Source organism: Glycine soja, chromosome 12 (assembly GCF_004193775.1).
Source record: "Glycine soja cultivar W05 chromosome 12, ASM419377v2, whole genome shotgun sequence".
Taxonomy (NCBI): domain Eukaryota; kingdom Viridiplantae; phylum Streptophyta; class Magnoliopsida; order Fabales; family Fabaceae; genus Glycine; species Glycine soja.
The window spans coordinates 7194898-7217131 of NC_041013.1; the positions used below are offsets into that span (position 1 = coordinate 7194898).

At 35.7% G+C, this 22234-nt stretch overlaps 4 protein-coding genes and 1 pseudogene across 5 annotated transcripts; 2 read left to right on the forward strand and 3 right to left on the reverse strand.

The window, feature by feature from the left end:
- Window positions 1–529: 529 nt before the first annotated feature.
- Window positions 530–4749, reverse strand: LOC114380124 (protein SUPPRESSOR OF K(+) TRANSPORT GROWTH DEFECT 1-like). Its single transcript, XM_028339064.1, has 8 exons — window positions 4110–4749; window positions 3903–4008; window positions 3201–3399; window positions 1550–1618; window positions 1390–1464; window positions 1190–1288; window positions 945–1100; window positions 530–840 (listed from the first exon to the last, which is right to left on the reverse strand). The coding sequence occupies exons 1-8, from the start codon at window positions 4582–4584 to the stop codon at window positions 715–717; spliced, it is 1305 nt and encodes a 434-aa protein (XP_028194865.1). The 5' UTR covers window positions 4585–4749; the 3' UTR covers window positions 530–714.
- An 845-nt stretch (window positions 4750–5594) lies between these two features.
- Window positions 5595–9727, forward strand: LOC114380461 (serine/threonine-protein phosphatase 2A activator-like). Of its 2 annotated transcripts, none has more exons than XM_028339532.1 (2): window positions 5595–6874; window positions 9314–9727. In XM_028339532.1, the coding sequence occupies exons 1-2, from the start codon at window positions 5703–5705 to the stop codon at window positions 9318–9320; spliced, it is 1179 nt and encodes a 392-aa protein (XP_028195333.1). In that variant the 5' UTR covers window positions 5595–5702; the 3' UTR covers window positions 9321–9727. The 2 variants fall into 2 exon arrangements, with proteins under 2 accessions (XP_028195333.1, XP_028195334.1); XM_028339533.1 differs by lacking the exon at window positions 9314–9727 and adding an exon at window positions 9040–9293.
- Window positions 9728–12473: 2746 nt separating this feature from the next.
- LOC114380495 lies at window positions 12474–16004 on the forward strand. The gene is made up of 5 exons (XM_028339582.1): window positions 12474–12778; window positions 13025–13131; window positions 14109–14613; window positions 15288–15406; window positions 15583–16004. Exons 1-5 carry the CDS (start codon window positions 12536–12538, stop codon window positions 15779–15781), a joined length of 1173 nt encoding a protein of 390 aa, XP_028195383.1. The 5' UTR covers window positions 12474–12535; the 3' UTR covers window positions 15782–16004.
- A 223-nt stretch (window positions 16005–16227) lies between these two features.
- Window positions 16228–19423, reverse strand: LOC114380497 (UDP-D-apiose/UDP-D-xylose synthase 2-like). The gene is made up of 9 exons (XM_028339583.1): window positions 19053–19423; window positions 18060–18152; window positions 17841–17942; window positions 17463–17577; window positions 17234–17367; window positions 17038–17139; window positions 16869–16961; window positions 16612–16747; window positions 16228–16526 (listed from the first exon to the last, which is right to left on the reverse strand). The coding sequence occupies exons 1-9, from the start codon at window positions 19311–19313 to the stop codon at window positions 16417–16419; spliced, it is 1146 nt and encodes a 381-aa protein (XP_028195384.1). The 5' UTR covers window positions 19314–19423; the 3' UTR covers window positions 16228–16416.
- A 1365-nt stretch (window positions 19424–20788) lies between these two features.
- Window positions 20789–22001, reverse strand: LOC114378161 (annotated as a pseudogene).
- Between the last annotated feature and the right edge of the window lie 233 nt (window positions 22002–22234).

Genomic DNA, 22234 nt, shown 5'->3' on the forward strand with positions numbered 1-22234 from the left:
CCTATTTTGTTTTTTAATATATCTAGTTGGCAGATCACCTCCTCACATTTGGAACTGATCGTAACTAGACAGCTTACATGCCATTCACTTCTTCAAATTATCAACTGGCCGTCCCTACGATTCAAACAATCAGAGGTGGCCAAATTTTTTTTGTTTCCATTGATAATTTCAGACCGTGTCATCATTAGCAATGCCTTCTGTTCTCTTACAAGTCACATCTAATAAAGATGACCTTTCCAAGCATTTTTCGCATATATAAACCACGTTTAGGACAATTTATATGCTTTTCTAGGACTAATTTGAATTGCTAAGTAATATCACATTTGGTTGAACAACCTGCTCAAATCTTGATTTTACAGTTAAACGAATATCTTAATCGGCATCTTTAGTGATGAAATTAGTTTGTCTCTTGCGGCTGGGTGAAGCATAGCAGCTGAAATTGTCAACCCTCACCCCAGCTTGGAATCTGAAAAAACTCAAATCTATAACTATCATAAAATTTGTGACATCTACATTCAAAAAGCCGACCAACATGAGTAACTGGAATCACATATTCACATAAAATTTATTTTTCTGATCATTTCATCAGTCTGTTTTTATACACAAATTATGATTAGTAAAAATATGCATTTCACTTGATCCAATAGCTCTGTAAATTACAAATCATAACATGTTTAAACTAGTGAAGATGGTTGAAGAAAAATTCTGTCAGAATTATCCTTCCTCTCCGAATTCCTTTGTGAATCGCTCGTGAACATCAAGGTCAGACTTGCTTACGGTGGGTCTTTGTCTAGCAAGTACTTTGTCAAAATCTGTTCTCGATATAGGTGGTGGCAGGATCTGTACAGCACACAAGAACATAAAAACTCTTATTCTCTAATTCTCATTTAGAAAAAGAAGTTATGCAGTCCTACTATCATCAAAATCTGCAGCATCTTGAATACCTTAGAAGCAAGTCCTTTCGCAGCAAGATCCTGCATTGTAGTTTGTACTGCACTCTGTTGCTTTGGTCCACATGGGATCCACATATCCTCAGGATTCCTAAAGAAAAACATGGCATCTTGGGTTTTGCGAACAGGTTCAAATAAAACATCCTTCACCTGTAGAATAGGTCCAATTACCTTTAACACTAATCCAAATAAAATGATCATTATTCTAACCAGGTATTAAATATAGAAGTCAAACTTACACAGACAGATATATCTGAACCTGAAAACCCCTCTGTCTTGCGAGCCAAATGTTCGAAATCACTTTCAGCCAAGTTATGGGGAGTATCTCCTAGGTGCACCTGTTCAATTTATCAACCAAGAAAAAGACATTGTAAGGCCATTTGCTAGGTTCACAATACACAATAAGACCAATGAACATCATCATGTATATTGCCCATGCCTTGAACATGTGTTGGCGAGCCTTTAAATCAGGTAGGGGTATGTATATACGCTTATCGAAACGCCGCCTTATTGCCTGCAATTACAAGTTGATTAACCAAAACGGCATCCCATTGACTCAATAAAAATAAAAAAAGTAAACAGAACTATTGTCTTCTTACCTGGTCTAGAGCATAAGGTGTATTTGTAGCTGCTAGAACAAGAACTTTCTGATCATTGTGTCCTACACCCTACAATGTAAAGCGGACAAACTACATTATGATTAGGAACAAACACGAAAAAGAAAATTGACACCAAAGCTGTTGGAAACCTTGGATCTTCTGAATTAGGAAAATAAGGATGCATGATAATAGTAAATAGTAATTATTGGGGGAGGGATTGAACAGTTTTTTTTTTGAAAAAAATTACAAGCTACTATGTTCAGCTTAAAGAAAGAAGCTAAATACAACCGGATTTAAGTCGTTAGTCAAAAAGCTGAGTGCAACTTTCTGTATGACTAAAAACCATCAAACAAGTTACTTTACAGATTTTTTTACCAGCAAAAAATAGTATAATAATACTATAGCCAAGTATAATAGTCAGGTGATGATGGATGCCCCCCAAAAAAAAATAACTGCAAATGTTCACACCATTAAAATATTGAATAATTTATGTCAAGAACCACACTTTCTATTTTCTAACAAGATAATTATCTAGGATTTTAAAAACTCCGGAAACCAAGAAATACAAAAAAAGAAGCAAGAATGGAATATAATAGATGTGGATATACAAGGCAATATGCACAATGGTGGAAAACTAAAACAAATTTGCAGCATAAGTCAAGGATAAGAACTGCTTGAATTATAATGTTTAGGTAGTAGGCAAAGGGAGAAAGAGAGAATAAAGACAATAATATTCTCAGATTGATATTGTGTGTAATAAATGATAGATACAATAGTCCTAGGCCTAGCTATAATAGTAAATTGATCGCAGGACGTCATTCAGTTTGGTTAAAGACCAACTTTTCAAAGATATTATTCACCACAAAATTCTTTAAAAGCTTCCTCTAATATCCTTCTCGGTCTCCCTCTCTCCTTTTTCAAAGCACTAAAAATCATACTATTTACTCTTCTCATTAGTCCTAGATATAATAAAAAATGTGAAGTACTAGTTTAGTATTACTAATCCTGCCTAGGGTAGCTTTGCTATTCTTAGCCGGTCCCAAGCCCGAATAAAAGGAGAGGGTTGTGTTAGGCTTTCGACAACCAACGTTAAACTTTGTCGAATCTCTATGACATGGATCTATGACTAGTTTAGTATTACTAGTACAAGCCCAAGCCCCCTAATACGACAAGCCTACTAACCCAAAGAAACAACGAAACGAATTGATAGAACCTAAGATTTTCTAAAGTATTCCAAGACAAAAAAGATATAATAAGATATTTTATAAATATCTTGTTAAAGGCCATTTGTGTCAGATGGCTTATTAAAGGAACCAATAGAGATCAAGATATTTCAAGAGTTGCAGTTATTGCATGATCAAATGTAACAAAAAGACCCAAACTATTGATAAGGAGAAACTGAATTAGCTCAACTCTGCTCTTCAAATCAACTATTGTAGAATGAATCGATGTTTCATAGTATTTAAACTCTAGACATTTTTTTAGGATTTCAAATTTTCAATAAATGATGCATATATACAGCATTACAGGACAGCTACATCATAAACTGGGACTCAAGCTTCTTGACTTGTTCAGGATAACGCAATTCAAATGTCAACTAAAATATCACTCCAATTAACGTAACTACACCATGACACCATAAATTCATTACCTGCATCTGCACCAGAAGCTCAGTTTTAATACGCCTTGAAGCTTCACTCTCATTCCCTTCTCCACGCTGACCACATAGAGAGTCTATTTCATCAACGAATATGATAGAAGGTGCACTTTCACGTGCCATTTGGAAAAGATTTGAGACCAGCTTTTCACTTTCTCCCATCCACTTTGAAACCAGGTCTGACGAAGAAACACTGGTGAAGAATTAAAAAGTTAAAACATGTAGCAAAAAAATGCCCACCTAACCTAAGCACTTACATTTGCGACCTTATTTTTCAAACAAAATCACTGACAAGCAGAACTATTAGACTCAGAAATTGAAAATGTTAAAAATAACAATGTTGATGATTATGTGAAATCATCCATATGCACACACATTCATCCACCAAACTCAGTGCGTGTTTGGATTAACATTGAATGATTCAAAACCACATTGAAATATCAGTTGATGTAGTTTTAGTAAATGTTCAAAAATTTGGTTCCGCAATGAGAAATTGATTGAGTTCAAAATTTTGAATTGAAATTCCACTTTTGATTGGCTAATCAATGCCTTTAGGTTAACTTTTTTCCTTACATAAATCATGTCACTTCAAAATAAATTTCAATCAAAACCTATTTCATTCAGAACCAATTTTGCAACCGCTCACCAAAGCAGGTACTTAACTAATCTCAAACAATAGGATATCAATAAATCTACCTGAAAAACGTAGAATCAGCTTCTGTGGCAACGGCCTTGGCCAAATACGATTTACCCGTCCCCGGCGGTCCGTACAACAAAAACGCTCTCCAAGGTCGTCGTTTACCTGAAACCATTCCATTCGAACAATTTAAATTTCAAATGTTCAACATCAAAGTTCCTTCAATCGTTCAAACAAAAAGAAAACTGAAAAGTCAAAATCCTCACCAGTGAAGAACTGCGGAAACTTCACGGGCAAGATAACCGCTTCCTGCAAAGCCTGCTTGGCGCTCTCAAGCCCCGCGACGTCGTTCCACTTCACGTTGGGCTTTTCCCTAACGATAGCGGAGTTGAGCCCGGCCCGTAGCTTGGCCTGCTCGGGATCCTCGCCGTCTCCATCTTTGCCTCCGTCCTTGGGCTTCGTCTTGGGCCTTGTGGCGACCGCGGCGTCCCCGCTGGAGGCCGGGCCGCTGGGCCCATCGTCGAGGACGGCCCGGATCTCCTCGGCCCGGCGGAGATACTCGGTGAATTTCTGAGTGATGGCCTCCTTGATCTTAGGGTTCTTCTCGTACTTGAGGTGCGTTTTGAAATACTCCAACGCGTTCATGTAAAGTTGAAACGCTTTCGCGTAGTTTCCCTTATTGTCTTCATCTACCGCTTGTTTCACGTACTCTATTGCTTGCTCTTTGAAATTGCTATACATCTCCTTCTCCTTCTTCTTCGATGAATTTTGATTCAGAATTCGAAGAATCTGATCGGAACGAAGAAGAAGAAGAAGGAAAGGGTGTTTTGTTTGCGCGTGGAAAGAGAAAAGCGTTTGGTTTGGGCGAGTCAGAGAAGATTCTTCTGTCGAACCTTCCTTCGAACGCAGACGGATTCCGTGTGTTTACGGATTTATACGTTCATCGATTGGGATCCTTCGATGAAGATCAAATGGTGTTTTGTTTTGGATTCGTATTTTAAGATAGATTTATTCCTAAAAATTATGAACCGTTCGATCTTTTTTGACGGTTTTGGTTGTTAGATGTGTGAATGCGCGAATAGGGAGACTACGGAGAATTCCGTCTCGCATGCGTAATGCGTTGCGTTTGAATTATTTTGTTTTTTCTAGAGGAAGTTGGGTGTTTTGTAAGAAATAAATAAATATAGACAATAATTCATTTTTGCAATAGGGCATAAATAAAAGAAAATACAAATAATAGTTAATTTTTTATTTGGTAAAAAAATTGATAAAAACAAAAAGAAATTTAACTTACAAAAAATTTGATTTTTTCTTTTAATTTAAATTTCAAATTTTGTGTTTCCTTTCATCATGTTGTCCCCTATTAAACATTGAGTATAGGTATAATGAAAGGATTATTATTTTTACTACATAACAAATTAAGGTTCAAATCTTTATTAAAAGGTGTGTTTATAATTAATGACAAACAATGTCTATTTAAAAAATATTTTTAAAGGATGAGACACGTAAATCCTCCCCCATATATATAGAATGAATAAGGTTAAAGATTTGTTTATAGATATTAGTGTGAATTCTAACTTTTCTCAAATTCATTTTAATGTGTCATTTAGTGTATATTTGCGAAGCAAGGCTAGGGGGTGGACCACCTTGATATAATTTGTTTGGTTAATGTTCTAATATATAATATAATTAAATAATTAAGAAAAAAATATATACACTCAATAATACATTATAATCAATCAAAGGCCTTTACGAAAACTCAAGGTTATAACTGGGCCGGGCCCACGGACGCACTCATTCAGTTTTTTCTCTTCCCCTTCACTTGCACTGCAACATCGCCACCACCATCGATCGCAACCATGGAAGACTCTGGTAACCTCCACCACCACCACCACACCGACGACGGCGACCACAACCACCACCCACCTTCGTCCTCCTCCCCTCTCGCCACCGGCACCTGCTGCAAGTGCGGCGGCCCCACCACCTTCGCCCCCCCTCCCCAAACCCCCACCTTCACCTCCCCTCCCCCAACCTACCGCCCCATCCGCGCCCCCGCCATCCCCCCCGACCCCAACTCCACCCGCGCCATCATCCTCTCCCCGGTCCCACAATCCCAAAAAGTTCCCATTTTGCCCCCGCCCCACCACTTCCAACTCCCCACAAAGCGCATCCACTCCCCCGACGACATCAGCCGCTTCCACTCCTCCGATTCCGGCAAAAACTTCCTCGGCTTCGTCGTCGCCCTCTCCGAATCCATCCGCGCCAAAAAAATCTCCGACCCCTGCCACATTTCCCCCGCCACAACCTCCCTCCTCTCCATCCTCCAAACCCTAACCCTAATCGCCGACCAAACCCCCCCGGTCCCCCAATCCGCTCGCTACGGCAACGTCGCCTACCGCACCTGGCACGAAAAGATGTCCAATTCCGCCGAATCCCTCATCCTCACCCTCCTACCGGAGAATCTCCACCCCGCAACAGTTGAACTCGTGCCCTACTTCACCGACTCCTTCGGGAACTCGAGCCGCATCGACTATGGCACCGGCCACGAGACCAATTTCGCGGCGTGGCTGTACTGCCTCGCGCGGCTCGGGGTCATCGGAGTGGAGGACTACCCCGCCGTGGTGGCCAGGGTGTTTGTGAAGTACCTGGACCTCATGAGGAAGCTGCAGCTGCAGTACTGCTTGGAGCCTGCTGGGTCCCATGGTGTGTGGGGGCTTGATGATTATCACTTTTTGCCCTTCATATTCGGGTCCTCGCAGTTGATTGATCACAAGTATATGAAGCCTAAGTCCATTCACAATGAGGATATTTTGGAGAATTTCTCTAATGAGTATATGTACCTTGCTGGCATTGCCTTTGTCAAGAAGGTGAAGAAGGGGGTGTTTGCTGAGCATTCACCCATGTTGGATGATATCAGTGGGGTGCCCAATTGGAATAAGGTGAACAGTGGGTTGCTCAAGATGTATAAAGCTGAGGTCTTGGAGAAGGTCCCCATCATGCAGCATTTTCTTTTCGGGTCGATTATTAAGTGGTATGTGTGATGCTGTTTTTGTTTGTATTGCTTTGCTTTGATCCTCTCTATGCACTTAATGTGTTTGGCATTGTTGTATTGTAGGGCATTAGGTTATTTACTTGTAGTTAGTTGTATGGAATGTAGGCATTAGGTATATACAGGGACCGATCCAGAAACCTTATAAAGGGGAGGCGGGAAATTTTTTTTTCTTCCTTTATAATTGTTTAAATGTCTAACTTTTAATATATTTAATCATTTTTAAAACATTTACTATTTTTACACATAAAATTTAAGCTAATTTCTTTAATTAAATGATGACAACTTTAATTGTTATCATAATAACAACAAACATACAACTAGTTTTGCATAATTTTATACTAGTTATCACTTTAATCATTACAATAAACAACACAACTAATCTTACACAATTTTGTACTAATTAACATCAACCATTATTATAATAACCACATACAAAATTAATTTTATACTAATTAATTTAAAAATATATATATATGTATATACTTGAAAAGATCCAAGGAGGGGAGGGGGGTGGGGTGGCTCGAACCCCTACTCGCCCCCCCCTCTAGATCCATCCCTGGGCATATAGTATAGATTCAGTGTGCGTTTGGAATAACATTCAACTGTAATGCACATGTATTTATGTTTTCATGTCATATTATGCAAATGAAGTAGAAACAACTCTATAATGCTTCAGAATGGACATGCACACGTCGGTGAAAAAGGGGAATCCAAACATGCTATAAGATGGAACCTTTATCTTAAAAATAAATTGGTAGCGTTAAATTATAATGAAAAGTTTACTTATAGATAGTTTGGAACCATGTCCGTTACTCCAGATTCACACATCCTTGTTAACACTCTCCACAGTAGAAGTTGCATCAAAGGCTCAATTGATCTATGTTTATCCTCTTTAAAGTTTAAATGTGTTTCCAAACACGCATTCAATGATGAAATAAAAGAATTTCAAAACTAATACATTTCTGGGTTGGGTCCTGAATAGTCAATGTGAACAGTTGGATGCTGTCCATCATAATCCCAGTTGAGTATTATTGATTCCCTAATATTTATGATCATAGGTCATTTCTAGCAGCAATGATGCTGCAGGAATTAGGGATGTATAGTTTATGGACCTAGTCTAGAGAAATTACAAGAGTTTACAATTTTGGAAACCCTAGATGTAGCCACATGTCAATATGGATGTGATTTTAAATGAAAGGATGTATTTTTGTTTGCTGCTCAGAGCAGCAATCTTGAATTATGTACTCAACTGTTGGCTGGTGTGTAAGATCTTGCGTCTTTATATGCTATATCAATTTATGGAAATCATAGTGCGGACCAAATCATGTTATCGAAGAAATAATTTTTGTCGGTTGGTGATGAAATCAGTTTATCTGCTTTTCCTGGCGAAGGCTCGTCTGCCTAGATTATTGCTTATGTTGGTGCATTATGCATGTCAATTGTCAGTGCATACATTCTTGTTTGAACATGTATTTGTTGTCAATTGTGTAACCTTTTGGATGAATTTCATAGTAATGATTAATGAATTTACCCATGCCTAAATTCAAAAACCACAGAACATATGTATACTTTACCAAAAACATTTAAACACTCCCCGACACCCTCTGTTTTGTTCTAAAACACTCTTTTGCTTTGCCTGAACAGTTTAAAAAAATCAATGATTCATTCTCCGCGCATCTTATTTAGCAAATACTTAGTTATTATTTATGCAATAAATCACATAAAATGTTTTATCCAGGCAAGGATGTTAGTTTGCAAAACTTGTTGCCTAAGTTGGTGCATGTCAATTTGTGAGACATGATTGCTTGTTCTTGCATTAGAGGTCATCTGCTTTAACTTCATGATGAATTTGCCGATGTGGAATTTCCAAAGCAATAGTTGTTGCATAAAATAGCTATTGTGTGGTGTTGGGTTTTTGATTGAATTGATGCATATTATGTATTGATGTTCTATAATCTGATGTTGATGCCATAGCTTTTATGTCTGACCTGTGCTGGTTCCTGCGCATCTCCAATATTTGATATTTTATTATTCATAGCATCATTTTACCCTCCCACTGCTGTCTGGTTATTTGTTGGCACGGGTTACTGCCTAGATCAAGATTATGATAAACAGAAGAATTAAGAAAATCATTTTGATTGCAGAATTTTCTCAAAGATAAAGGAGGGGGCTAAAAAAACTAAAGCGGGAGTTGGTGCGGGGGGTGGGGGGTTCCACAGTTCCTCGTCTTAGGGAAGAAAATGGAAAAAAAGTCACGATAGTTATGATGTGCACATTATAGTATAATGATTTTTATCTTCATGTTTGAGTTGTTTCAAAATTGGGTGAAAGTATAATTTGGTTTGCAAAGTACTCTTCACTTCTTTCCTTTTTTTCTTTCTTTTTAATTTCTGATTTTATTAATTTGTTTTCTACCAGGGAATAGTGCTTGGAGTCTTCTGTCGGCTTTCCTGTGAGGACAGGCTATATAAACCAAGCTGAAGAAATCGAGTATAGGGAGTCATTGGAGGGGAATCCATGCCGGTTTTTCATCAATCTTTGATATACTTACCATCCACTTGCTTAGAGTGGTTCTACTTCTATACTTGCAAGAACATCTAGTCGATGTATTCTTGCACCTACTATTTTCTGGCTCATACATTATGAGCAGCTTAGAGTGTAGCCCCTGTATCTTGTTGATGAGATTTGGAGATTATTGAATTTTGTAGTGAATAAATAATTTTGAAATTTTATTGTAGTATATAGTCTCCATCATTGGCTTTTGTCATTAGACAGTCATTGTTTCCCAGCCAAGTTCATTAATCACTGTTTGGCATAGATCCAAAACACTATCCTACGAGAGATCACGACTTCCCTTCATATTATCATAGTTCGTGGACATTTCTTTATTTATTAAAGACTTAAATATATTTTTTATATTTGGAAAATAAGTCATTTTCATTTGACTACCTAAAATGTAATTTTTTTCCATTTAAGTATTTGATATTTTTTTATGTTTTATTTTAGTATCTACTGTTAGTTAGTTCAATCTTGTGAAGTAATGATGTAACAGATAGAGTATCACGTCATCAACATCTAATCAACGGAACAATAACAAACTTTTCATATCATTTTTTATTATTTAAATTATTTAAAAATTCAAATCTCCCCTTCCCCTTCTCGTTCTCTCTTTTGCTCCTCTTCCAAAGATCCCTTCCTCTATCACAAACTCACTCGTCTTCCTCCATAACTATATTCAAACCCTAATAGCGTTGCAACCTCCAACTCGTGATCAATTCCAATGACCCTGGCGGAGCCTTTCGCTTTCCCGGCATCACCCATGACAACTACTTCTTCGAGTCAGGCCTTAAGGAGCTGATCCAACACCTCACTAAGAACAACTTTAACCACTACGACACCCCACCGGCCTCCAAGTCCGTTGTCAAGGGCTTGTCAGACATCTCTGTCATTAAGGAGCTACTAGCGTCAGATTCCTCGTAGTGCACTGTTTGCAAAGACACCTTCGAGCTTGGTGAGACTGCGAAGTAAATCCCTTATAAGTATATATATCACACAGATTGCATTTTGCCATTGTTGGAATTGCATAATTCTTGTTCAATTTGTTAGTATGAGTTGCCCACAAATGATCTTGATTATGAGCAAAGGGATCACCGTGGTGGTCGTGGCAATAGTGGTGATGGTGGTGGTGTCGAAAGTGGGGCAACTCCACAGGTGAATTGGACACATGACATTGGGACCCAGTGCCGAAAGTGGAGGCAACAACATGTCATTTTGTTTTGCTTACGTGTTAGTGACTATGCATTAATAACGTGACATTCTGTCTGCCACGTCATTATTTCACAAAATGAGATTAAAGATAGATATAAAAGTGAAACATAAAAAATATTGAATACTTAAATGAAAAAAAAAAAAATTTAATAAGTAAAATAAAAATAATTTATTTTTTAAATATGAAAAATATATTTAAGTGTTTATAAAGAAAAAAAGATAATTATTAAAAGATAAAAGCTGACACAATCAAATTGTGTATATTAAGGAATGGATTCTTTCATATACATGATTGGACATGTCATGTATGGTACTAGTCCAACTCTCTCTTTTTTTATATTATTTGAATTAAAATATAGGTAAAAATTCAGAAACTAAAATATATTAAGAAACTTAGAAACTATAGCTAATAACTCAAATTCAATCTCAATCGAAAGGGATTTATCTTTATTAAAGTCGGGTTAGTTACAAATAGTTACTCTCATGTTTAGTTTTAATCGTTATGCCTATTCTTATGTCAACCAAAAGAATAACGATTATTATTATTTATATTTTTAAATATTTTTTAATGTGGTAATGAAAATATTTATGTAAGAGTACATTTGTTTCATATATTAAAAGTTTATTTTTGGGAAATTAACATGAGAATATTATATGTCCATGACCCATGTTTATTATGGGAATGAGGGGAATTATTTTCTAAATATAATTAATTTCTTTTTTGTGTATTTTTTATTTAAATTATTTGAATTTTAAAAGATATTCTCAGGAATATTAAAATTGTAACCGAGCAACTTTTAAAAAAATATCAAAGAATGATATTATCATGTTATATACAGAGAATAACATTTCCGACAGTAAAAAAAATTCCATAAAACAAATATTCGTTAAAAGATTTTAGAGTAAATTAATCAAATAAAGAATGAGTAAGGTAAAGATCAGTTAATTAGACAACTCAAACAGCTTGCGGGTGCATAATTGAGTTCTATTACAAATCTTCTAAGTATTTTATAAAGAAAGTTTTCAATAAAAAAAAATGTATTTAATGGGTTGAAAATATTAAAAACATTCAACACTTACAATGCAAAAGAAATCAGAGATTTAGTAAGAAGATATTTTAGGAGATTTTTTTAGGTAATATTTTTGGAAGATTTAGGATTATCAATAGTGTTAGGCCGTAGACAAGAACAATTATACTTTAATTAAATCAAGGAAATAATATTACAACAAATTTTGCAATACAATGAAGTTAAAAAAACTAATATCTCAATGAATGAATGATTGTTTTCATTTATTAAAAATTCCAATATGATATATTGGCAGTCGTAGTAAAAAATTATTTTGATCAAATTAAAATAATAATATAAAATATATAAAACGTGATAACCTAAAAATAACGTCTTAATTAATAAATATATTTTAATAGAGAAAAAATATCTCTATGAAATAATAGTTAGCCTTCAAATTTAAAAGTGTTGATCGTAAATAATATTAATTAATTAAAAATAATTTTAAAATGAAAGACTTAATAGTGAGTCCTAATAGTGATTTTTTTATTTGTACAAAAAACAATAGATATTTGGATTAAAAAATAGAAAAAAAAATACAAAAACACATTTGAAGTCTTTATAAAGATAATTTAAAATATTAAAGTTAAATAAAATTTCATTTATAAAGATTAAAAATCAAGAATTTTAATGATTAAGGAAATTTTAGTAATAATTTTCAACCAATGCAAAAGAATCAAATATTGTAAGAAAACTAATATTTGCATCAATATATAAATTATGTACGACAAAAAAAAAAAAAAAAAGTTTTCGTTGTGTAGAGTTGACGTTAGAGAGAGTGGGGGTTTCACTTTTCAGCGGCGAAATGGGAAAACGAGAGAAGCAGAAGCAGAGGCACGAGAAGGGACACCGTGGAAGAGGGTCTTTCAACTATCTTCAAGAGGACCATGATTTTGATGACACTCCAAGACCCTCACCATCTGAAGAAGAATGTGCTGATGACAGCAATGAGGAAAAAGAAGAAGAAGAAGAAGAAGAAGAAGAAGGTCATGAAAACCAATCTCATGATATGCCTTCCAAGTTCCTCCTTTACCAACAATCTGTGCAGGTTTGTGTCCCCATTTTAAAAAAATTGTATCTTTGTCAATGGGATTGCTTGGTTTGGTTGGTTATATTATATAGATGAATGATGAAATTTACAATATTCAAACTTGGTAGTTATGTATGTGTTTCTTAGTGTTTTTGAGTTCCCTAGCAGCCAAATTGGTGGGTTATTATTGTGTGATGTTTTGTGTTGATTGAAAAGTTCATAATGTGGCTTAGTGAATCATGCTTTTTGTTTGTGTTTGTGCAGTCACCCAAAGGAGATATAAGTTATTTGCAAAAGTTCTTTCTCATGTACGTGGGTGGAAGGATGCCCCTCCATCTTCAAGAAGATTTCTGTGGCACGGCGCTTCTTAGGTATATCCTGCCATTTGTATTTTCTTTCTTTCTTTTAGCTATGCCTCTTTTAGTTTATTAGTACTCTCTTTTGGACATACTAAATTGTTATCTCTTTTTGAAGGAGTAAACCCTCGTTAGTCCTTGAGATTATTATTACCATCACTTGCTTTGGTTCCTCGAATTACAAATCCCTACCTTTAGTATTGGATTTTGCAAATAGTCGTTCATTAGTGTTTGGAACTGCATTACAAACTCTAGTTAGGGTGCCATGACACGGAATCTATAATATGTAGCGAATGATTGGTCGCTCGTCTCTCTAAACACAGTTCCAAACACACGGTTCTTTTCTACTTCATTTCGTACTAAAAAAGACTAAAAGTGAATGACATTTTGCAAAGTCAAGAACTTGAGTTAGAATTTTGTAAAGTCAGGCCTAAAGTGATCAACACTCACAATCTAAATGGTTTACTCTAAGTTGAAGACTAGAAGTTGTCTTGCAGAGATTAGCATATTTAGAGAAATACTGTGCACTATCACTAATACTACAGGCAAAATCTATGGGTTATGAGTTATGACCACTTGCCATATATTATCATGAGTTTGCATAAATTATGCTCTTTCATTATTTATGTGCATATCAAATTCTGATTTGGTTTTAAAAAATGTGGTTGCTTTGTATCCTGAATGGCATCCTTTTAATTGGGATTTTTTACTCCCAAATTTCTTATTGTTATTTCATTTATGCTTATAAAATCTAAATGCCCGATTGGGAAAATCTATTTCAAAATGGGATTTTATTCATTCAGTGTGTGTTTTGAACTACATTCAGGCTGTCCAATTGTGCACTACATATTGTGACTAATGGGTCATGGCACCCTAACGCGGTTTCGTAACACAGTTCCAAATGCACTGTTAACCATTTTCTCTTTTGATGTCCATTGATTATTTTTTGTCAGTCCCAGTGTACTTACATGACAGTGATTTATGTTTAACAGTACAGAATGGCTCCGCAGTGATTCAAGAAGAACAGTAGTAGGATTAGATTTGGATCTTGAGGCACTCAATTGGTGCATGGAAAGCAACATACCTAAAGTTGGGGCTGATGGATTTTCAAGAATGTCTCTCTTTCATGGGAATGTCCTACAACCTCTTCAGTCTAAACTTGTAAAAATAGATCCTCAGCAGCTGGTAAGTGACATTTCACTGTCACAGAATGAAGAAAATCTTCAGACTGATGTGCCAGAATCTGATGCTCCAACAGGCTCTGTTGCTCAAGATGACAAGTATACTAAGAGAAACATAATACTGCCTGGAAGAGATATCGTGTGTGCTTTTAACTACAGCTGCTGTTGTCTACATAAACGAGCAGAACTGGTTCTGTATTTCAAGCATGCTCGTGAGGCCTTGTCAACTAAAGGTGGAATTTTTGTGATGGATTTATATGGGGGTACGTCATCAGAGCACAAGTTGAGGCTTCAGAGAAGATTTCCCAATTTTACGGTATAATATTCTTGATGTTAATTTGTAACAATTATTAGACTAACATGAAGATGTTGCCTTGCCACAATCTATGTGGAATTTCCTTTCTAGGATAATGTGGATTTGATCCACTTGGACACACTTTAAAGAAATTTTGACACACCTGCACGGGGAACACTGGACAGATAAATAGTCGATACGTAGAGTAGTATAAACACTCTAACATTCTTTACTAAAATTGTTCCACTTGTATTCAATTTTGTTGCCACATGATCCTGAATTTTCCCATATCTTACCCTTGATATTATTTTCACTCGTTACAAGTCTTTTATGATTGACCTATTGAATTTGCAGGTATGTCAGAGCTTCACGGTTAACTTTCTTATTCCAGTTCTCTTTTAGCTTTTTCTTCTCTTTTGCCATTGTTGTAGCTTTTTCCCTGACCTTTGTAGTTATTTATTTTTACATGCTTATGATATATAACTTACATGACACCAGATTTGAGGAGCTAGAACCTTTTACTTGTGGGACAAGGATGTTATGTTTTTCCAAGTTCCAACACAATGGCATCATATATATTATTAGTACATGAAAATAAGTATATTCTTACTGAATTTCTTTGATTGTCAATATTGAAGTTGTGAATATTATCCTGTATATATTTTATGATGTGAACGTTGTAATCAAATCTGTAGTATGTATGGGAGCAAGCTGAATTTGATATTATTCAACGGAAGACAAGGATTAGCCTCCATTTTCATATGAAGAAGGAACAAAGAAAACTTCGCCATGCATTTTCATACAGCTGGCGGTTGTAAGTTCTTGACTTCTTGTATTGTTTGTTCTTTTTCCAACATTAATTCATAAATGATTTTCCATTTTTGAGTTGAAAATTATGCTCAGTATTTCTCAATCTTCAATTGCATTCTTGGTTTTATTGTGCATTATGGTAATTTTTAACATCGTAAGAGGTGTGATGCTGTGATTCAGGTGGACATTGCCTGAAATTAGGGATTGCCTAGAAGAGGCTGGATTTCGGTCTGTTCACTTTTGGGTTCGAGAGATGCCAGACACCACAGAAATTATGAGAACAGAGGGGTTTGGTGCGGGAAAGAATGTAAAATATGAAGAGGCTACAAGTTTTCAGCAACAAGATTCTTGGAATGCTTACATAGTTGGTGTTGCGTAACTTCATCTTAGAAAGTGTATTTCTGTTGCATTAATTTTGTCATAAGACTCATAACTGGACAAGCATCACTGTTAATCAGCTCCATTGCTTGGAACTTGCCTTTCTTTTATATGAAAATTGAATTGGATTTGGCTTGAGATTATCAAGTGTAACAAACAAAATTTTAAAGGTACATTCTGCTCAAGTTTGGTGTGAAATTTCATCAAGAGATCTCTTACCTTCAGGATACTTGTTGATTTAATGTATGTATGAAATTTCACTGATCAATGCTGACTAAACACTGAACACTATACATCTTGACAAATCAGCATCAGCATACATGCAGAAGGTAGAACAATGTAGAGAGAAGTCATATGCATTTCAATGTAAATGTTGAAATATTGTAAATGATATATCTGCATAAGTGATAAAGTGTTATAGTAGCCCAAGAAAAGGGAGAGAAAGTATAGAGAAAGGGAAGAATTCTAATTCAAAAAGCTATAGTTTTACAGGAAAGAGTTAACAAAATATATGACTATAGATATACACTTGATTTGTGATCTATAACCTCACAATTAGTGCAACATGTACATTTGTCTGCCTCTTGACGTGTTTACATTAAAAAAATAAAGCTGAATCTCCAAGAAAATTTGTAGTCAATTTGACGGTTTTGAAAGTTCTCTTTCGATAGCACGAGAATATGTCTTGTGTTGATATTGGAGGGTTACATCTAACAGTTCTTCAAGAAGTGTCTTTGGCTTCCAAGCTGAAACCCAGAAGAATACACATTAAGAACAATGTTAAAATTCTGCTGAAAAATACATATATTTAAAAGAATAATTGTTGAATACCAAGCTGCTTGGTGATAATTGTCATGTCAGGGATGCGCCTATCACTGTCATCATAGCCTTTACCATAGAAATCCTCTGCACTAACATCTACGGTTGATAGACTAGAGGCAGGTGCACCAGACACCTTTGCATAAGCCTTAATGTAAAAGACAATAAGAGCTAAATCAGTTTATTTTTTTGTAAAAAACAAAGTCAAGGAGCTTATCTACAGACCAAGTTTAGAAAGCAGAACAACTAGAATTGAAGCTTTGGGTTACCTTTATCATAAGCTCAGCTAGTTCCTTCACAGATACTTCATTGTCTGGGTTCCCCACATTGAAGATATACCCATTTGCTCTCTCAGGGTTGTCCTGTGTCATGTTGGCATGTACATCAGTGCAAACTCATATAGCAACATGGATGATGGAAGTTCACTTCTGAACTTACAATCATTAACGCAACAGCATCAATTGCATCTTTGATGTAGAGAAAGGTTCTCTGTGATCTCCCACCATCAACAAGTTTGAGGGGCTCGCCACGCAGGAGACTCTGGAACAAGAAGCTTTGTGAAAAACAATAGTTTCGCTAAGATTGTGATTCAAGAGGACATAAACAGAAAACAAAACCAGCTAGCTGATGTTACATTACTGAAGCAAGCTAGGACTCTAGGAACACCATCACTTGGGCCATCCACACCAGGAATGAAGTCCATTCTTGGACCAATCCAGTTATAAGGTCTCACAATGGTGAACTTGAGGCCATTCTCCGCGTGCTCAGCTATAGGTTAGTACTGAAGACTAAGTTAAGAAGGGAAAGGAAATTTAATCATAATAATTATCATAAACAAAGGAAAAATCCAGGTTATTGTGTACCATATATTAGTCTGTCAGTCATTTGCTTTGCACAAGCATAAGACCATCTCTGTTTCTCAACCGGACCAAAAATACAAGGAGTGACATCTTCCTTGAGCATGAAATATTTGGGGTCCTGCATCATACAGATTCATGTTAAATAAAAAAGTAACAATCCCAAAACAGTGTCTGATATGTTTTCTAGCATGTTTGGAAACCCATTTTTTTTATGGACAAATGTTAGTTTTTGTTAACGGAAGGGATTTGAACCCACAACCTATCCCTCCCTCCCTTCACTATTTATCATCAAGTCAACCTTACATCTCTTATTTGGAAACCCATTAAGAAGGAAAAAATCACATTTAGAAAGCAGAAATTATATTAGCATTGATAAACTACCTGTCGATATTCTTCTGGGAGAAAGCTGCCTATAGTCTTCCCGTAAACCTCGCACGTAGAGAAATGAATCAAACGCTTATTGTTCTCAGTGCAATATTTAATCTGCATCACATGAACAATCAAATTGCATACACAGTTACATACGCGTGCGTGCACGTAAAAACTCGAACTTGAAGAGCACCCATTTCAAGAAACAACAACTCAATATTCAAAACCCACCACCGGAATAGCATCAATGAAGTTGCCGAAGATGGTGTCCAAAGGGCGTGTGTTGTAATCCGCGGGGGTGTAAATTGCAGCGAGATTGATTGTCTGAAACAAAGAACATCCAAAAAATAATCAAAATACAAAACTCATCAAAACAGTCAAGTATTATATTTCAGTTCATTACTACCAGTCTTGCCATGCGATAATAGCTGCATCTACACATTTGTTCATAATTTTTTATGATTTTTATTGTATATTGTGAACTACAACCATAATTCCAGCAGCAACACTAAAACTTTTGTAATTTCTATGAAGACATATTCCATAGTTATATGTAATTTCTCGTAACAGATAACATCTAGAAGTGCTGACATAACACGATAGCAACATTTTTTACCAAGGTATCAAAAAATACATGCAACTACAGTTATATATAGTCACAAAGTCAAGGTGTTGCAACCTTAATTGCAGTTGTATTAATTAGCCACATTTGTACACAATTTTCCACAATATCAAGAATTGAGATGAAATCATAACCACAATCGCAGTAACAACTGCAAAGTCATCACTTGATCAGTCTGTCATTGCATTGCAACACCAATTGCAGCTAGATCAGCTGCACTTATTCGTAAATTTTCACAATTTCAAGGATAATCACGAAACTACAACTATGACTGCAAGTTAAAACTTTGACCCTGATAAGTAACAAGCTATGTTATCTCGTGAAGAAAATAACTCTTTATATTATATGAAAGGTTTTAAATCGCAGTTACAGTCGCTAACATAATTACAACTTTGTCACATTTTTTATATTGTGGGAAATCGCAGAAAAATGTGACCACAATTACATATGCATTGCAGACCGTTTTTCAAAACTTCGACTATAAGAAATATTTTTTTAAGATTAATTCAATCACATTCTTAACCATCACTAGTTAGCCACCGGAATAAGAATATTCAAAATGTGAAGAAAAAAAGTGCGAGAAAAAGGGAATATTAGATTACGAGATCGGTAGTTTGGACGAGGGTTTCGAGGCGGGAATCGCTCTTGATATTCATTTGGTGGAACTCGATGCGGTGCGCCCAGGGGAGGGACCTGTCGAGGAGGTGGTTGATCTTCTCGGACGAGACGTCGACGACGACGGCCTTATGGTTGGTCTCCGCCATCAGCTTCTCGCAGAGGTGAGATCCGATGAACCCGCCGCCGCCGATCATGCATATCGCCAGCATCGGGATCGAGTTTCCGTCCAGGTTCACTCGTGCCATTGGAAGAACGAAATTTGGTGCAGTGAGTGATGAGGGAAACAGAAAGAAATGGTGTGGGAGTTATAACTGGTTTTTGAAGGAAGGAACCGAGAAAGCGGTGGTGATAATGTTGTAAATATTTCCTCAATTTCAGTTATGGACGTTACTTAGTCTTATAGCACATGCATTTTTCCTACTATTCTTTTCTTTTACTTTTACCATGAATATATAGATCGCAAGTTGATTTCTTTTAAACATCTAATATAATATATTACTATTAAATATCTCTTAATTAATTAATCTTCATGCTAGAAAGATTTAAGAAATATATTTTTATTCTTTATACATATATATATATTGACAAAAGTAAAAAGTTTAAGAAATATATTTTTATTCTTTATATATATATATATATTGACAAAAGTAAAAAGAAGTATAATTCGTTTGACATAACATGATATATGATATATGACTTATTATAAATTTTTTCACATTATCTTTAATTTTATGATAAAAAATATGTGGCAAAATAGATAAATAAAGTTTCTTTCGAGATGAAAGAGTCCGCTTTTGTTTTGCATAGGCCTATGAAATTGTTGCGTTATTTGACAAGTTTAATGGAAGAATTTTTTTTAATGTTTGATGAAATACATAAAATATAGTATATTAATTAATTAATGGGGATATAATCCAATAAAGAGAAATATTTTTTTTTATAAAATAATGATAAATTATTATTTGAATCTTAGAAGACACATCAATTATAAGTTTTCACAATACCTTTTCCATATGCGAGTTATTAGGCCAGTGATAAAAGAGTGGGACCCCATGGAAAAAATTATAAATCCCTGTCTAATTTATTTTATGATTAAATATAATTTTGGTATTTATTTTTCAAAATCTATAATTTTAATCTTCTTATTTTAAAATATAAATATTTTTAGTCTTCTTATTTTTCTAAATCCACAATTTTATTTCTCTATTTTAAAATAAAAATATTTAATCTTCTATTTTTGTAAAATCTGTCATTTTTATCATTCTATTAGACTGAAAATATTAGATTATTAAGAGACAATAATAGAAATTAAACAAATAATATGATTTCACATCATTAAATTTGAATTATATTAAATTATTTTTTTAATAATAAACATTTTTAAAATTTTATAAAACTAAAGGATTAAATGTCTTTATTTTAAGATAGAAAGCCAGAATTATATATTTTAAATAAAAGAACGAAAATTAAGTATTTCCTTTATTTATTTTTACAATTATGTATAAACTTGAATTTATCATTTCAATCTATTGTTTTTAATTTATGTTTGACATTTTTCTTAAAGCTCTTTTTCTTATATATTGGACTTTATTATGAAAAAATTGGATATATATTTATATAGTCATACAAATATTCATATATCTTCTCCATCTGAAGTCTTCATAACCAAGTCACCTAAAATTTCACTAATAAAAGAAAATGTCCTCCACCAATTCCACCAGCAATTGAGAGCATCCACATCACTGATAAAAGACAACAGGAGGAACCTTAAAGCTCTCCTCAAGAAAGGGAATGGGCTTATCTCCATCCACAAGGTCCCTATAAAAATCATACTCAGCCTCAAAATCATGCAAGTGAAGCTCCTCCTTCTGGCTAGTATGGTAATGGTGCCTAGCAGAATCTGTTTTCCCAAACCCAAAAATGCTAACCCTATCACAAATCCCCAAAGCCAACATCACAGCCTGCATCCCAGAAGAGTAGTAGTGGAAAAGACCACCTTCATGAGCCTCACCCCACTTCTCCAAACCCTCCCCCACACCACCACTCTCCTCCACGAACCTCTTCATGGAATAGTACTTGGCGATCCTCGAACACAGCACGTCGAACCTAGGATCAGTTACCAGCAATGGAGCCTTGTGAGAAGCATTGCACACAGTGTAGTCCATTAACTGCACCGCTTCACAAATGTATATGACTATCGGAACGCTGTCGCCGTAAGGATGGCAAAAACACCCTCTTTTTCTGGCGCACAAATGTAAGATGTTACCTTTCATGAATGAAATGTTGGTTTTTCTCCCTACCTTGGTTTCGAAGCTATCAACCCTAGCGTTGTTCAATCTTATAACAACCTCGTGGGAATCAATTTTGCTGCCGTGATTTTTGTCAAGTAAAATTCCGCTGTTTCCAACTACGGCGCAAGAGGAGTATTTGTTTTTGTTATTGGTTTGTAGTTTGTAGTGTAAATCAATTGGGAGCTTAATTGAGCGAGTCAGCTCGGACATGATGCCGGGTTGGAATCGGCGCTTCCGGAACCAGTTTTGGAGGAGACTCCGGAAGTGGAGCCAGTGGCGGAAGTTGAGGAGGTTCTGGATCTCTTGGCTGATGCTCTCCTCGCCGATCTCGGCGGCGGCGTGGCGGAGGAGCGTGGCGTTGAGCTGCGGCAGCGGAAGGTGGCGGATTGGGACGCGGGATTCGAGGTCGATGGAGGGGATGCCATGGCGCAGGATGTCGCGGGAGGTGAGCATGGCGGCGAAGAGGATGATGAGGAGGAGGAGCAGGAATAGGGGGCGAAGGGAGCGTTTCATTGGGAGAGATTAGGTTTTGTGGTTGCTAACTGTGGATTGATGATGGGTTTCAAGTTTTCGGTTTCAGAACCATCTTTGTGGTGGGTTACATTAGGCATAGAAGAAGAAGAAGTAGTACAGCGTTAATATGGAAGTTTTGAATGTGCGTTTCTGTCAAAAAGTAATTGTTTTCATCAAGGAGAAGAAGACTTTGCGGTGCTACTTGTTTGTATTACTAATTACTACAATTTACGAGTATTCCTTTTTTCCTTTCCATTAATTTCTTCGGTTGCTGAATCAATATTGAGAGAGAAGGCTTTGTTTTACTCCTCCTTTAATGCATATTTTATTAAAATTTTCAAAACTTGAGTTAAATTTAAGTT

What these genes read in the sequence shown, in the direction of transcription:
- LOC114380497 (XM_028339583.1), bottom strand. Translation starts at nt 19,313, where the DNA reads ATGGCACGAGTGAACCTGGACGGAAACTCGATCCCGATGCTGGCGATA. An exon ending in TCCTAGCTTGCTTCAGTAAT is followed by an intron (nt 17,140 to 17,233) that starts GTAACATCAGCT and finishes TTCTTGTTCCAG; the next exon opens with AGTCTCCTGCGTGGCGAGCC. An exon ending in ATGCTGTTGCGTTAATGATT is followed by an intron (nt 16,962 to 17,037) that starts GTAAGTTCAGAA and finishes AACATGACACAG; the next exon opens with GACAACCCTGAGAGAGCAAA.
- LOC114380124 (XM_028339064.1), bottom strand. Translation starts at nt 4,584, where the DNA reads ATGTATAGCAATTTCAAAGAGCAAGCAATAGAGTACGTGAAACAAGCG. An exon ending in CACCTTATGCTCTAGACCAG is followed by an intron (nt 1,465 to 1,549) that starts GTAAGAAGACAA and finishes TTGTAATTGCAG; the next exon opens with GCAATAAGGCGGCGTTTCGA. An exon ending in GTTCAGATATATCTGTCTGT is followed by an intron (nt 1,101 to 1,189) that starts GTAAGTTTGACT and finishes CCTATTCTACAG; the next exon opens with GTGAAGGATGTTTTATTTGA.
- LOC114380461 (XM_028339532.1), top strand. Translation starts at nt 5,703, where the DNA reads ATGGAAGACTCTGGTAACCTCCACCACCACCACCACACCGACGACGGC.
- LOC114380495 (XM_028339582.1), top strand. Translation starts at nt 12,536, where the DNA reads ATGGGAAAACGAGAGAAGCAGAAGCAGAGGCACGAGAAGGGACACCGT. An exon ending in TTTACCAACAATCTGTGCAG is followed by an intron (nt 12,779 to 13,024) that starts GTTTGTGTCCCC and finishes GTGTTTGTGCAG; the next exon opens with TCACCCAAAGGAGATATAAG. An exon ending in GAAGATTTCCCAATTTTACG is followed by an intron (nt 14,614 to 15,287) that starts GTATAATATTCT and finishes TCAAATCTGTAG; the next exon opens with TATGTATGGGAGCAAGCTGA.